Raw genomic sequence first — 15,821 nt, 5'->3', positions numbered from 1 at the left:
AGTGTCGGTTCTCCGAGGAAAATCATTATCTTATATCTTGGTTGTGTCTGTTACTAATTCAGGTCTAGAGAGAGGTTCATAAAGTTCTCCAGGTGAACATTCGGTTGAACATAAGACGTGTTTTTATTTTATTTATTTTGGATTCTAAGCTCTGCAGGAAAGACATTAGTAGAAAGTGGTTAAAACTAGGAACTCCTACAGTGGATGATTGGATTGACATTATTCATGAAATCTTTAGAATGGAAAGAATGACTTTATTTATGAAAATGTCACAGGGTGACTGTGTGTGTGCGCGTGTAGACTCCCTGTGCTTTCGCAGGGTTCATTTAAACCAAGAAGACACCTGGGTGCAGGAGGCACTGATAGGTGCAGTGGTGTATTCTACCTGCCTCCACAGCTAAACAGGAGCTGCAGCACAGGTGTGCAGGACGTGTGTGCTGAGAGCGGCGGAGGAACAGAGGAGACACTGACGGCAGAGTGGGGACGCCAGCCTACGGCCGGCTCGAGAGACTGTGGAGTTTGTAGAATGGTGGATAGCCTGCAGGAGCTATGAGTGAGGCAGAGCTATTTTTTTATAGCCACATACTTGCATGCTGTTTGACAAAAATGACAAAATGTCGAAACAAAAATATGTGAAAGATGGATAAGATACATCACCTCTGTACATCCATCATTTCTATTATGTGATTTTTTTAAATGCCCTTTCTATAAAAGGATTTGTGCACCATGCAGGTAAACTCACAACTTTTTGCTTTTAGTTATTTGGATTGGTTTGGTTTCTCAGTTTTTATATATCATTAGGGTTCTAATCCCGAACTGGTAGAACCCTATTGTTTTTCCTCAGGTTTATTATTATTATTTGTTCTTATACCTCGGATGAAATTGCCATGAGCTGGAATGAGCGAGAGACACGAAACTTGGCCAAATACCTGGAAATTATGTGCGCTACTGAACCAAGAAGTATGAGCGCAATCGGCCACATGATGGCGCTGTAATCAAGGATTTTATATAAAATTTTGGAAAGGCCCCTCAGACAATTTGTCTGATTGACTTGAAATTTGACACACGTATCCAAGCTCAATGTAATTCAATGTCAATGGATAATTTGAAAAAACAGCATCGGCCGTACTATCTCCCGAGGGAGTTTTCACATTGTCCTTGGCCGTCGCCGCTGCAGCCACAGACCAGATCCATAGTGTTGTCTCTCAACTCCTAAACCAGCACCCCCATTCCCTCCTCCTCATCTCTGGGGACTTCAACCACACGTCCCTGTCCTCTGCTCTTCCTACCATCACCCAGTATGTGGATTGTCACCAGGGACAATAAAACTTTGGACTTGTTGTATGCTAATATCAGGAATGCATACACCTCATCCCCCCTCCCCCCACTGGGACACTCAGATCACAACCTTGTCCATCTGATCACTGACTACACCCCTCTGGTGAATAAACAACCACCTGAGAAGAGGTCTGTGAAGGTGTGGTCCGAGGATACCAGTGCCAGACTCAGAGATTGCTTTGAAATAACAGACTGGGAAGCACTCTGCAGCCACCCACGATGGCGCCATCGACACCATGACCCACTGCATCACAGACTATATTAACTTCTGTGTGGAGAACACTGTGCCCTCCAAGTCAGTACGCTGTTTCGCCAACAATAAACCCTGGGTGACCTTTGAGATTAAGGCCCTGCTGAACGAGAAGAAGAGGGTCTTTAGATCGGGGGACAAGGAGGAGCTGCACAGAGTCCAGAAGGAACTCAAACAGAAAATCAGGAAAGGGAAGGACTCTTACAGACAGAAACTGGAAGAGCGGCTAGTGCAGAATAACACCAGAGATGTCTGGAGTGGACTGCAGAACATCTCTGGCCACGGAAAAGGAGTGAGGAGAGACCTGAGCTGCGGCGACAAGAACTGGGCAAATGAACTGAATCTGTTCTTCAACAGATTTGATTCTGCCCCCTCCCCCCTTACCTGCCCTGCACCCTCTTCACACCTCCCTGGGCCAGCTCCCCCTCCTCTCCTCAACCCGCTTCTTTCAACTCCCATTCACCTCCAGCCCTCCCCTCCCCACCAGTACAACTGCCCCCTCTCACCCCCCACCACCCCCATATCCTCACCTCAGTCATCTTCCACCCCCTTCTCCATAACAGTTGATCAGGTGAAGTGTCAACTTAAGAAGATCAAGAACAGGAAGGCCCCAGGCCCGGATGGCATCAGCCCCAGATTACTGAAGGACTGTGCAGATCAGCGCTGTGGTGTGCTCATGCACTTGTTTAATCTGAGCCTGAGCCTGGAGAAAGTACCGGCCCTGTGGAAGACCTCCCAAGGAGCCTAACCATTTCAGGCCTGTTGTCTTGACCTCTCACTTGATGAAGACTTTGGAGAGGATCATCCTGAGTCACCTGAGACCACTGGTGAGCACACAGCTGGACCCCCTGCAGTTTGCTTACTGGCCTAGTGTTGGGGAAGTAGGTGACAGGAGGATGTTAGCTAAGCTGACATCCATCATGAACAATACCTCTCACCCTCTGCATGACACTGTAGGGTCTCTGAGTAGCTTCTTCAGCAGCAGACTTTTACATCCTCGCTGTAAGAAGGAGAGGTTCCGCAGGTCCTTCACTCCAGCAGCTGTCAGACTCCACAACTCCTGCTCTTCCTGACCATGTGCAAACTTGCACTTTTTCATGTACATATTGTGTGTATTGTGTATATTGTATTTATTAGTTTATATTTGGTGTATTTTTATCTATATTTCCATAGATGTTAATTCTATAGATGTTTATTTTCTGCTGTGGTAAATGAATTTCCCAGTTGTGGGTTTAATAAAGTTAATCTAATCTAAACTCTACTGATGTCCTGCGTGCTTTCTGACCGAAGCCCTGCAGTGGTCAATTAGGCAAATATCAGCATTAGAGGTCGCACTCCTCAACACACTCCTCTTTATGTTTAGGATTATTACGCTAAAATGAACTGTATTCCGAGTGGATGTAAAGAGCATTGGACTTGAATTAAGTTTAAGTCATTCCAGATCAGAATCTGAGCTGACAAACACAAGCAAACAGTGAGTACTTTCAGCTAACGTTAACTACTTCGATGTATAGCTGTACAGTTAGTAAGTGGTAAAAAAATCCTTCTCTTGTGATCTGAAAATGTCGGTAACACTCTGATCCTGATCCTCCAAACTACAGGGTGAGTTTCATCTTAAACTTTACTTTGTGTTAGCTCTTAGTGCATGTCTCCAAAGGAAGCTGCTGTTTTATTTAGATAACGTTAATTTACTGTCGGGACTGAATTGACCGGGAGCTTGTTTGCTAATGTTAGCAAGCTAGCTAAACTGTCATCATATGTTACTTCCGCTATTATTACACTGAACAGAGCACAAATAATGTGGCTGTTCAACACGGTTCAGTTCTCCATCATAACACCTTATAATGTATGCAGGAAAAAGGCCAGGACTCATCTATGAATGGGTAGAAGGATTTCAGTTTCCCTGGTACACGTTGTCACACTGCAAATGTTTTTTTCTTCATCAAATCACAGGTGAAACACCAGGAAGCTGTATTCACCACTTCATGATCAGCACTGACGGGCACGTTATTTGTGAGGGCACCCAACCACCTGACCGTGCTCGCTGCAGTCTTTTCTACTCACTACAACTTCAATCTTCAGTCCCAAGATGACGCTGAATGCACTCTGGAATTAATTCAAAGGTGAGATGCTTACATCTTTCAACTGGTACTGTATGCTCACAGCAGCTTTGATCATGTTGACCTTGTGTTTGTTGAGTTTTGTCTCACATGTTACATACAAGCTACCTAAATCATCTGATTACTGGATCATGTTAAGGAAGCTTTTCTGACACTAATCAAGTTGAAACTATTACTTCCAAAACTACTATTACTTAATCTGCACCATGAAAGTACATGTTTCTATTTCCCCACCTGAATATACACTCTTGTTTTTCAGGCCATTCATGGGGATAAATCCTGACAGAGGCACCAAGACTGGATGGGTCAAAGTCTGGGGAAGGTCACTCAGAAAAAGATGGCATCAATCAACCCTTGTGTCTCCAGATTACTAAAGAAATTAAGGACTTTGAGTGAGACTCTACACAAGTCAGTTCACACACTCACTCACACACACTGTTAGTGTCTTAGCCATACTGTTTTCAGTTCCCTTGGCCACTCATTCACTCCTTAGGCTGTTCCCTCACACAATCCTTATAAATATACACATACAGTAAACAATTATTTTTGATTATATTTCTTGTGTTTATTTGCATTCAGTGTTTAATGTTCATGCAGACTACAACACTTGTTAGAGATCTTTTTCTTTTTTTTCTTTTTTTAAATAACTGAAATTTTGGTTTATTTGTGTGTTGTGTTTTCACAAGCTTAATAAAGAGAGACGTGGTTTTAAAAGACACTTTGAGTATTTTAGTATTATTTGTCATAAAATTTTAAGTTGCAATTTCAAATACCATGTTTATTCAATGTATTAAATATAGTTTTATAGCAAGACTGCCAAGGAATAATTTATCAACTAATAAAGTCTAGGGAAAAAAGTGTAGTTCTTTTTGTTAGCAGTTATACTGCAGCATGTTTTATATATGTACTATAGTTAACGGTAACAATCTGCAAATATAGCTCCTGTGAAAAAATTGTAACTAAACAGTAATAAACTGCCAATCCTTCATCAGTATTTTACTGTAAAAGTAGAAATCAACAGCTTTTTGCTGTATTTCAAAAACGGTAGCAAACTGTAAATACTAGCAACCTTGCTTCCAGTTGTTTAATGTTTTTAACCGCGAAAAATTTTTACAGTGTAGGTTATTTTGCACAGATGAAAAAAAGTGTATTTTTCTTTGATCTCTGAAAACAACCCCAGAGCGGAAAGTGAAGTTCTTTTTTTCTTTCTTTCTTTGAAGAAAATAAATCATTTTTTGGAGGTGGTTTATATAGATGAACAAAAATTGTCAAAAAATGTATTTGCCTTTCAGGGCTTCCATATAAAACAGTAAAGAAGTTGTGTTTTTATATCTGAGAGAAATCAAAATGGGTTCTATGACATCAGACATTTCTATGTAATTTGTTTTTTCTTTTCAGCTGATGAAATGTTTTTCATATGTCAAGCTGTTAGCATCAATGTGTCAATGTCAGCGTGAGCATCAGCGGGTTCATGCTGAAGACTGACGCGGCACCTGAGGCTCACCCGGTGGCGGCAGCCATCACACAGCCTCCCTGCTCGGCGGTGGCCTCCACACAGCAGCCCTCGTGGTCATGGCTCATCCCGAAGTTGTGGCCGATCTCGTGGGCCATGGTTGCTGCAGCACCAATGGACAGCTCAGAGTGGTCCTGTGTGGGGAGGTGGGGTGAAGGAGGACTCATTAATGTAGCTCAGAAGACTGATGATCATACATCGAATCTTTCATATGTGCAGGGCTGGATTAACCCTCCATTTTGGCCCCAAGGCAAAACTGAGCTGTTGTACCATATTAACCACTGTTGATGTGTATGTGTTAGTTAGTGTGTGGGAGCTTCATCATTCACAGTTTCAGGATTATTCACCAATAAAAAAAAAAATTGTCACCTGAAGAACTGTATTATTTCTGTTTGCATTATGCTTGAGTGCAGTGTTCTAAAACAAATTCATAATTAAACTAATTACCATAATACTTGCTACATAGTTAACCTGCAGCCTTTGGGCCCACTGTTGTGTATCTGTTGTTTCTTTCTGCTTTTGTTATTGATTCATTTATGGCCCTCTGGGATTCTAATAGAGTCAAACCTAAACACATTTTCATTTTTCACACAGTTGCACCACAGTCACAGTCTACAGGTAATTTTGGAACATTTCACTTGCAAAGTGTTTAGTTGCAAAGGCATTTAAGGGAGGATCACGCAAATAATAGGTGATAGCACGCTGACAGATGCTGATTATGTGTTCCCTGAGGTCAGGCAATTTGAGACAGTTTCCCTGAACCTCTCAGAGGGAGGCACAGTGCTGATGGGATTTACACAGACACCCAGTTAACTTAGTTAGATTGACATCACAGAGCTGCACCACAGACACATCCAGAGAGGAGCACTGTATCAGTTATCTTAAGAAAGGTGCTTATAACTAAGAAACCAATCTGAGGATCAGCATCCACAGGAAATAACATAGATTTCATTAGTTACAACTAGAGCTGTACTGATCCCAACATGTTTAGCTAATTGTATTGTATTGATTGTTTTTGTTTGACTTTTTGTACCTTGTTGAGCTGTTGTTATCTCTTTTTAGACTGAACATCTGTATTTTATATACATATATTTTACGTATGTTTTTTTTGTAAATTGTATGATATCTGTGTTTTTGTTTCTTTGTTTTTGCTCTTGTCTCTTTTTCGACTTTACATCACAATCAATGCATTTCAGTATAGTACTTTGCTCTACTTTAATATCTGTATTGTGTTGTGGTTTTAAGATAATGAAAACTGATTATACATGTAAAGACCCAACAAGGGACACAAGGTGAAAATTAGCAACAGCTATAAAATAAAAAAAAAAAAACATTTATCAGCTGTATCCTACCAACCCTTTATGAACACCATAGAATCTTTTCGATTATCTAATTTGACTGTTGTCATTTATACAAAACTAGAATCACCTCCTCGTGGTTGTCTGCCTCCACCACTTAGACTAGTTTCAGCTTTTGTCACAAGTCTTTAGTTATGGCTAAAAAGTATTTTGTGAAGTCACACTGATCTTAACATTTGGCCTCCAAAATCTAATCAGTTCATCGAGTCCAAGTGAATGTTTGTGCCAAATTTGGAGAAATTCTTTGGGCAGTGGCACTTTGAGCTACATGCTAATGTTATTTGCTAAATAGCTCTAAACACAAGGACCGTTAGTACTTTTGCATTTATTGTATTTGCAACGTTTGGTTATAAACCAAACTTTTGGACAATTATACAACAAAATGATGGAGCCAGATGAAAGAGCCATAGAAATTAAGGTATCAAAGTAATTAAAGTTAATCCTGAAGGGAACATTAATGTTTGTCGCCACATTTCATGGCAATCCATCCAACAGTTGTGGAGTTAAACTCACAAACATCAACCTTCTGGTGGCAACAACCTGAGGCATGAAGCATCAACACTAAAGTACCAAAACCTGCAGTTCCTCTAATGACCACTACAGTGTGGCTTGGACAGTGAGTCAACACCCATAGATTCCTTTGTTAAAATGTCCAACTTTACAGCAGACATAAACATGTTTACAGCCTGGTACAAAAAAGTTTTGGTCCCTGAAACCTGTTTACATTTTATTAAGGCTTAACGTTATGTAGATTGAGGGTGTGGCCTCTTTGAGTGACAGGTCGGTGAGCATATGCTTGCCACAAACCCACATGCACCAAAGTCTCTGCTCCACACACACCCCACCTCTTTGTCCACTTTGGATTAGCTGGGGGTTAGGGACAGTCAGACACTGCCAACATGGCGACGGTGGAGCAGCTCACTCTGAGCTTCAGAAACATGTGGGTGACATCACAGATGCTAAGTCCATCTTTATTTACAGTCTATGGTGGCGCTAGAGGAAAGGTCAGGGGATCATCCATTTTGTAGTCATTAGGATTCATCCTCTGGGGACCATGAATGGCTGCACAAAACGTCAGTCCATTCAGTATTTATCCATCATTTATTATTCATTAATTTTATCTGGCCCAAACTGCTGCCACAGGACCTAAAAATGACGATCAAATAAAGAGCTTTTATTAAATGGTCACTCAAAAGCAGAACACACAGCTAAATGGCTGCTGAAGTGGTACATAATAGGCACATGTGTTAGATAATGTTAAGTTCTGAAGTAAGAAACAGTCACAATGTCCTTGTTCCAAAGGTAGAAAAGTGAGACTCACAGGGCAGAGCTGCACGAATACACACACATACACACACACACACACACACACACACACACACAGAGGCACGACGCGCGCAAACACACACACACACACACACACATACACACACATAGCAGCGGCAGTATTCAGATGTATTTAGCTCCTCTTTGATCCGCTGAAAGCTGTCAGTTACTCTTAGCTCTGCCTTTGAATTATGCATAGTGTATAATGTGTGGGTGTGTTAACTGTCTGGAAATGCTGATGTTCTGCACTGAAATCCTTCCCGTGTCATTTCATCCTATGAGAGCCTCAGAGGTAGTGTGTGGTGTGTGAGGTGTATGTTGCTCTCGGTGGGCCACAGGACATTGGGATTCCGCAGGCTACGGTGTGTCCACAGGAGAGCTGACAGCCTATTAGAAGCAAATCAAGCATGGAGAAGCTATCGATGTCTCCGGCCACATCCATTCAGTCCACCGCTGCACATGCATACGAAGCCATACAGTTCCACAGGCTGAATAATTCTACAGAGTGGACGTTTTAGAGCTGCAGGATACCAGGCGAGATCTGAATGTTAACACCCTAAACTACCAAAAGGGGATGCAGCAGAGCAGAGACTCCTGCATCAGTACTCTGAAGCAGTTCCACCCTAAGTGGGTTCAATCATCCAGATAAAAACAAAACTATTCAAACTGAGGAAGAACAACAAACTAGATTAAAACAGTAAGACTGCAAAAAGAGCAATTAATGAAAGTAGTGACATCTTTTTTTAGGATAACTGAATATATTTGTCTTTTCAAAATACCGTTTTTGTCATACACCATCTAGATTAAACTAGAAAATAAATTAGATTTAACTCACATGTAAGACATAGTAACTGGTATTAATTTTCAACATGAGCTGACAACGATCAAGTCTATAAAACTGACTGTGAAGTTTTCACACTGATTTCACAAATACCTGGTGAGAGATTAATTTATTTAGTTCAACATTCAGACCAGTCTTAAAACTTAACCCTGCATATTCTGCATATTCCTTTAGAACTCTTAACATAGTAAATGTAACCTGCATTTTTGTATATGAGCTCCATTATAATTTACATTTACGTATCCTTCCGTCAGGACCAGGAGTCCTGGGGCCGGTTTGACAGAGATATGTCAGACTGGTCTGTAGTGTTGGTCCAGTCTTAACTTTGCGCACAGATCAGTCTAATGTAAATCAGACTGTCACAGAAATAAAGACAAAAACATTAGACACCTTACCCCCACACTAACTCAGGCCTAAGACCAATGCTACAGTAATAACAATCAATGACACATGCGCTGACCAGTAGCAACCACTAACAAAAAAAACAGGAAAACATGGCTCATAATTTGTGGTTTGCTAACATTTTTATGGGGAGAGCAAAGAGAAGAGAAAGAGTTTTTAGAGACCAAAGCAGATTTGTTTTATTGTTTAACTCTTTAAGTTAAACATCCTTATAACTCTTCAATTCTTCCAAATGAATGAATGAATTATTCATGAATAATTATATACAAATAAAATGGAAAGACCATCATGTCATGGGATCACACCAACTGTGACATCTTTAGTCAGAAAGTCATTACTACATGACTACATGACAACTCAGTGCTTGTGGGTCAGACCATACAGGAACACGCCTGCCCCTCAGATATAGCAGGAACTTGTGGTGCACCAAATATACAGTACAGAGTTCAAGAACATTTACATAGTCTGTCATTTACTCTGCCATCCAGAGCCAGGAGCCCAGGCTTCTAATGAACCAATGAACATTTATGTAACCTACATATGTTTGGACTGTTGGAAGAAGCTGGGGTACCACACAGAAAGGCTCCAGCTGTCCGACAAGTGCTGTGAGGCAACATCACCAACCACTGCACCAAACAATCCTCATCAATCTTTAATCTGGGAAATAAAGTGTAGAAGTTAAGACCAGAATTGTATATTTTGGAGGACGTTCTGCACAAAGGATAGTGTAGCATACATACCTGGCCTGGCATCAGTTACAAGCCATTAAAGAAGTTCATTGTAAGGACATGCAGAGTTATGGACCCAAAATTGACACTTTGTCTCTGTTTCCTATCAATTTGATAGTTTGATGGTGGGAAGAGTAACAAAGGACCCTTCTCTCACAAACAGACCATGCTTTTAGCATGCCAGAGGAACACAGAACCAGACCAAGGGTCAAAGGGTCAGCTCCAGAGGATCAACGAATGGACACCACGCAAATGGAGAACATAGGAAAAATCTCCTCTTTGTTACAACAAGACTCTCTCTAATGATATTTGATTGTTTCTTATATAGGACAAGTAACACCAAAAGGACTGATTATCACTAAGGTGTGAATCTTGGCATCTCCGTGCCATGCATGAACACACACACACACACACATACACACACACACACACACACACACACACACACACACTCACCAACCTCCCTTCCTCTGTCCCTCTCTAGATAAGAGTCATAAACTACAACCCATATTCCAATCCTGGGTAGTGACCAGCAGAACACTCTTCACAGACACAGATCTGAGGAAGAATGTAAAATTAAATATCTAACTGTTCTGTAACTCATGAGATGTTTCTATGTAATAGTTCAATCCCAAACGTCTATCCTATAGAATGGTTGAAATGTAACATGTAGACTTTAAGAGAATGTCCTTCATGTGACCATACTGTCAGCATCCTTCACACACACTACATGACATCCAGAATGTCCATATTATTATTATTACAGTCAAAGAACTGCTGTGTTATCCACATTTATAGACTATTAGCTTTAAGGAAATGTTTATATTGTTGTTTGATCAGTTAACCACTTGTATTATGATTAATTCCAGGTTTGAAGGATGTAATATGAAATCAACACTCTTATTACTCCTGTCTGTCATTATTAGTGCCCTTAGGTTATGTTATTTCATTTAATGTTTTATGGTCATTGTGGAAGACGGATGTGTGAGTTTATAAGTAAACTCTAGAATTAAACTGTTCAAAAGTTCTGTGGAAAATTACTCTCTTCTCCAAGTTGAAAAACAGGAAAAGATGGTTGACGCCCCTGAAACTTACACCAGCTCCCAGGGGATAAAACAGTCATGATCAATTCATATTTTGCCAAAAAAGCTCAAAAGGCTCTAAGTCATCTGCTCCAAGCTCAAAGTCCCGGCTCAAAGCCCGGCTCTGTAGCTATGTAAACCTTTAGCTCTAAGCTGCTAGCCACAAACTCGTGGCTCTTAGCCATTTTTGCACTTGATCGTTTTGTCCATGTCCTTTATTCTTTCTTTGCCACATGCTCCAAGTAACATTCTTTTTGTTTACATGCGTTTTATAAGCCAAGTCAAGATCAACTGAATCAAAACTACAGAAGTGCCTCAGAGTAATTTTGTAATTTGTCATTTTTGTAACTTTTTTTTTCCTTTTTGAAGATTTTTGAGTCATCTTGTCAATGCCAGTCTCATCTAAACTTATCCAGCCAAAGTGAAGTGCTTTAGAGTTTATTTAGCATAAACCCACAACAGACGCCATCAGAGAAGCCGACACGAAATCAAGAGTGCCCAAGACAGAAAGTCTTCTGGCAAACTCCACCAGAGCTGAACCGAGACACCAGCAGAATCCACTACAGTGATAACGCGACATGGCCTCCAGGAGAATCCACCTAAATCCCATGTCTCCAGGGTTACCACGATAACCACAGCCACCTGGGTTCTACCCAATGGTCTCCAGCTACAGCGCAACTCACAGTAGGCCTGTCTTAACACTCTGCTCATGACTGGGTTGATGTCGAAATATAGTAATATTTAATTACCAAATCTCATTCATAGATGTTGTGTCATTAGCTGTATAGCCATAGTATATAGCCATAACATATTCTCTCCCACAAATGCCAACTCATCACACCGCTCATTTCATTATTAATTTCATCTTTATGATTATTGCACCTTGCATTTACTATGTAGATAGTAGTAGAGTTAATAAGCTCCTTTATTTAAACCCAGTTGTTGTCCTGTTGTTTTCTTTTGACATAGAGACTGGAGATCCATTGAATTGAGAAGTCATGGCTTCTGATATGAGATTGATAAATTTATCAATGAAGTAATTCATTGTTGTCCTCCCAGAGGACTGGTGCCCCATTTCAGAGAGCAAATTCTAAATTATTATTGCTACAACAGACAGTCAAGAAAAGATTAATTCAAACTGGGAGAAAATATTGAGGGGAAAAGAAAAGAGAGCTAAGAGGAAGAATGTTTCCTTACGTACCACATTGATGCCTCCAGAGTTTTCCAGGCTGCACATCCCCTCCAGTGGTGCCATCCCAATAGTCGTCCCCTTGAAAATCACACCCCTATTACAAAAACACACACATATACACATAATGAAAAATCACTTAACCTCAGTCTCCTCCCTGTTCACTTATGGGCTCCACAGTTCACACTGATTGCAGATGCAGCAGCAGTGCACAGCGGCCAACTTGATCAGCCTGTCAGATGTGGGAGAGGGTGTACGATGAACCTCAATTCACCATGTGGTCTCTTGGCATTTGTCACTTAGCTTACAAAAACAAAATCAAGCACTGTCTGCTGAATCAAAACAAAATAGGCCCTGTGGTATCAGCATAAGTAATTATAGAGAAAGAGGGGCCAACAATTTACTGCTTATGGATAAATCTACAAATGTGTGTGTGTCAGACTGTGTGCACGCTAGCATTTGAAATGCAGCGCCGCCACCACTGCCAGCACGCCGAGTTGCTTGCCCCAATTATAGCTCAGTGGAGCGAGAGTTTCTGCTAAATATGATCTCTGTTTTAACTAATTATTTGTCAGTTTACACATGAAATATGAAATGATGTTACCCAAAGCTGGGAGTGTGTATGTGATTAGAGACACACAGAGGCTCATCGGGGGATGGGAGTGTATGTGGGAGGATGTGGAGTTAATCAGCTTTCGTACTAGCTGAGGTACAACGATGATTATGAATCTGTGTATTAACATCAGGAGGGCAGAGAGTCTGCAGCTACCCACTCCCAACAGAAACTAAAGCAGTTCATTCCACTGATTAGTTCCTGCTGAGGTGAATATTCAGTGGAAGAATGACTGATCAATACTGATGCTGGTGAGAACAGACAAACACTGTTTAATGTTAAGGATGCTGACAAGCTGATCACAACTTGATCTTATTTGCACAGTTTCAGGTAAAATAAAAAAAGGTAATAATAAGTTATTATAACACCCGACAGGCTGTAAACAGAGCTGCAGGTTTCCAAACTTGTGAAGGAAATATACAGTTTTTCTGTGTAATGACCATCATTTGTGACATTTCAGGAACTTCTTTCAGTTCCTCCTCCAAATAAAGTGATTTCAGTGATGTTCCCAAATGTCATAATCTTTTATTATGAGATAAAACCATGTTGGTAATAAATCATAATTATTATTTATATAGCTGCTGAAATTAAAACCTGCAGATACATAACTGGAGACAAAACAAGCAACACTTTATCGCCCTTGACAGCACCTGCTGAACTGCCCTCAAGGTACTGAACCAATGTATGGAACGCATACAAAAGACGGAGATGCTAAGTGCTGGTTGTAAGTTCACTACTGTCTGTTCAATTACTGTTGTTTAACTGTGGTTTTAAATGGAGACTGAGCTGATGCAGACACCGTTAGCATGTGACGACTGTTGCTAGTTAGCTATCGCTATTGCTAGCGGGAATGAAAAGAGTGTTTGAGGGAAACACATTGAGTTTCTGAGTGGGTATAGACACTGACTGGGTTTGTTAAAGATGTGGACATTTATAGTAGAAGACTGGAGGTTTATTAGTGTTTGTGAAATTCTTGATCATGTACTTGAAACACTGCCACACAGGCTGCTGCAGGTGAGGCGCTCAGGACTTTCAGTGATAGCTGGGGTTGTCAGTGTATCACCTGCAGTAGATTCAGATCAGCTCCAGTTTAGAGAAGCAGCAGGAGCACCGGTACAGAAGCTGAGTCAGAAAAATGTGTTTAACAACTTTAGCTCAGTTCAGTGTCTTATTTTGAATATTTTAAACACTTTATTTTGCCATCAAACAGACCTTTACTTTGGAACTACATTTTTACACAAGTGCATCTATGGCACATACTGTATTTACTCAGCAGAGAAGCTGTTTGAGTCAGAGCTAGGAGTAGGTGCTAAGAGTAAGTGCACTTGTGCGTAGGAACATGGTAGTTCATTGGTGAAAATATTCAAAATAAAACAAAGATTTAAACTTTTTTTTTTCTGTGGATATTTTTAAAATGTCTAAAACATGTTTTGTCTGCTAACATTGTCCACAGCAGCTCATCACTCAGCCTCTGTCCCTACAGATATAGATACTATAGATCAGTACCTCACATAACCCCATGTCTAATAACCTTAACTTTCACTTTAACCCTGCAGCCAGAGAAACCCATTGCACAGAATCTGAAGTTTCTCCGTCGCAGATTCAAATGAGCTCAAACATTCGTGCCAACAATACAGAGCCACAAAACCCTGGGTACTATTTTGTTTATTTTCTCTGTGGGTCACCAGGACATTTTCGAGGTGTGATGATCTGCTTATGTCATAAATATTTCTTGTGTTGTTGCAGCCGGTCCTTATGTTTCAGTATTTATTCCTGTTTGGTAAAAATGCGAGTCATGTGCTATAAATAAGAGCTGTAGTTGGTTAAGAATGATGCATGGGAGTGTTCAGCTCACAGTGACAGTTCAGCCTGATTATAACCAGCTAAGCAGGCTTCTCTGATCCTGCTCATGGCCAGATATCAAACTCTTCAATCATGGTTTTAGTCAACCCTCAACAATCACCTCCACTGCGAGGGGATTATCAGATGTACCGATACGCTGTGATAATCCTGTAACAACATTAGAACTGAGTGGGTGGGCTACACCTAAATAATTGTCAATCAACATTAGGTAACCTAACAGAAAGAATGGTAGCATGAGGAAGTGACAACAAACATGTCCATGAGCTCATGGTCATACCAGACTGAATTAGACTGAAGCAGCAAAACATCTGAGTGTGTTTAATTAAGTGACATTGTGTTTTATCAGGTTGCCTCTCTGTAGCAACATATCTGCAAATTATGTGTGTTTAATATCTCTCTGATTACTGTTGTAAATTATGTGTGCATTTTTCAGGGTCCCCACTCTTTTCTACAGATATATTAGTTTCCAGGATGCTTCCAGGATATTTTTAGTGATGATCTTAGCTTATATGACAGACAGGAGTCAGCCATACAAAATATGTTCCTATTTGTGGAAGTCTGATTTAATATAAGTGTAGTCTATACTTGGCTGTACCTATCTATACTTAATTAATTATGAAATAATGACAAATTGATCACAAGAACTGTCAAATAGCACTTTCTTGGCATTATCGTAATTATTCATTTATAACCTGCCTACAATTTTCCCAACTTGTGAATCTAGACTGAATTAGGTTAAATGTAGATTCAAAGTTGAATTACCTCAGATTATTTACGGACAGTTTATAACATTTAAGCCCCTGTAGTACAGGGTTCCTGAAAAAAATCTAAACCAATGCTTTTAAGACCTCAGTAAATAAAAAGACTGAACAATGTGGAAATGATTTCTTTTGCTGAGGGTTTTCTCCTGTGAACAATGATTTAAAATAGATTTGAAAGGAAATGTGGATGAAGGTCTCTTTTGTGTCTTTACTGAACATAGCCATTAAACATTAACAGTGCTTTTGGAAAAAGAATATTAACCCCTGGGTTTAATAACTGATCAAACCTCCATTGGCACAAACAGCCTCAAACCATCTCTTCCAGTAGCTGCTGAACAGACCTGCAGTACAGGATATACAATTTGGGATATAGGCAAAGAAATAGAAATATCTATTACTGCTATATTACTGCTATATTGCTGCTAAACATTTTCTAA

General features: G+C 40.3%; 1 protein-coding gene across 3 annotated transcripts in view; it reads right to left on the bottom strand.

Moving 5' to 3' along the window:
- The window catches only part of adam19a (ADAM metallopeptidase domain 19a), a 243,658-nt gene that overhangs the window by 46,200 nt on the left and 181,637 nt on the right, over nt 1-15,821 (bottom strand). For all 3 annotated transcript variants that reach the window (XR_008826671.1, XM_056369935.1, XM_056369934.1), the window contains exons 10-11: nt 12,160-12,244; nt 5,213-5,355 (exon numbers count right to left, since the gene is read on the bottom strand). Coding sequence is in view for 2 of the 3 variants with exons in the window: in XM_056369935.1 (XP_056225910.1) it covers nt 5,213-5,355; nt 12,160-12,244 (228 nt within the window). In the remaining variant the exon portion in view is untranslated. The remainder of the gene's footprint in view (nt 1-5,212; nt 5,356-12,159; nt 12,245-15,821) is intronic.

Source organism: Seriola aureovittata, chromosome 23 (genome assembly GCF_021018895.1).
Source record: "Seriola aureovittata isolate HTS-2021-v1 ecotype China chromosome 23, ASM2101889v1, whole genome shotgun sequence".
In the NCBI taxonomy this organism is placed as follows: Eukaryota; Metazoa; Chordata; class Actinopteri; order Carangiformes; family Carangidae; genus Seriola; species Seriola aureovittata.
The sequence above is the reverse complement of the archived record's forward strand: the minus strand, read 5'-3'. Positions and strand labels throughout refer to the sequence as shown.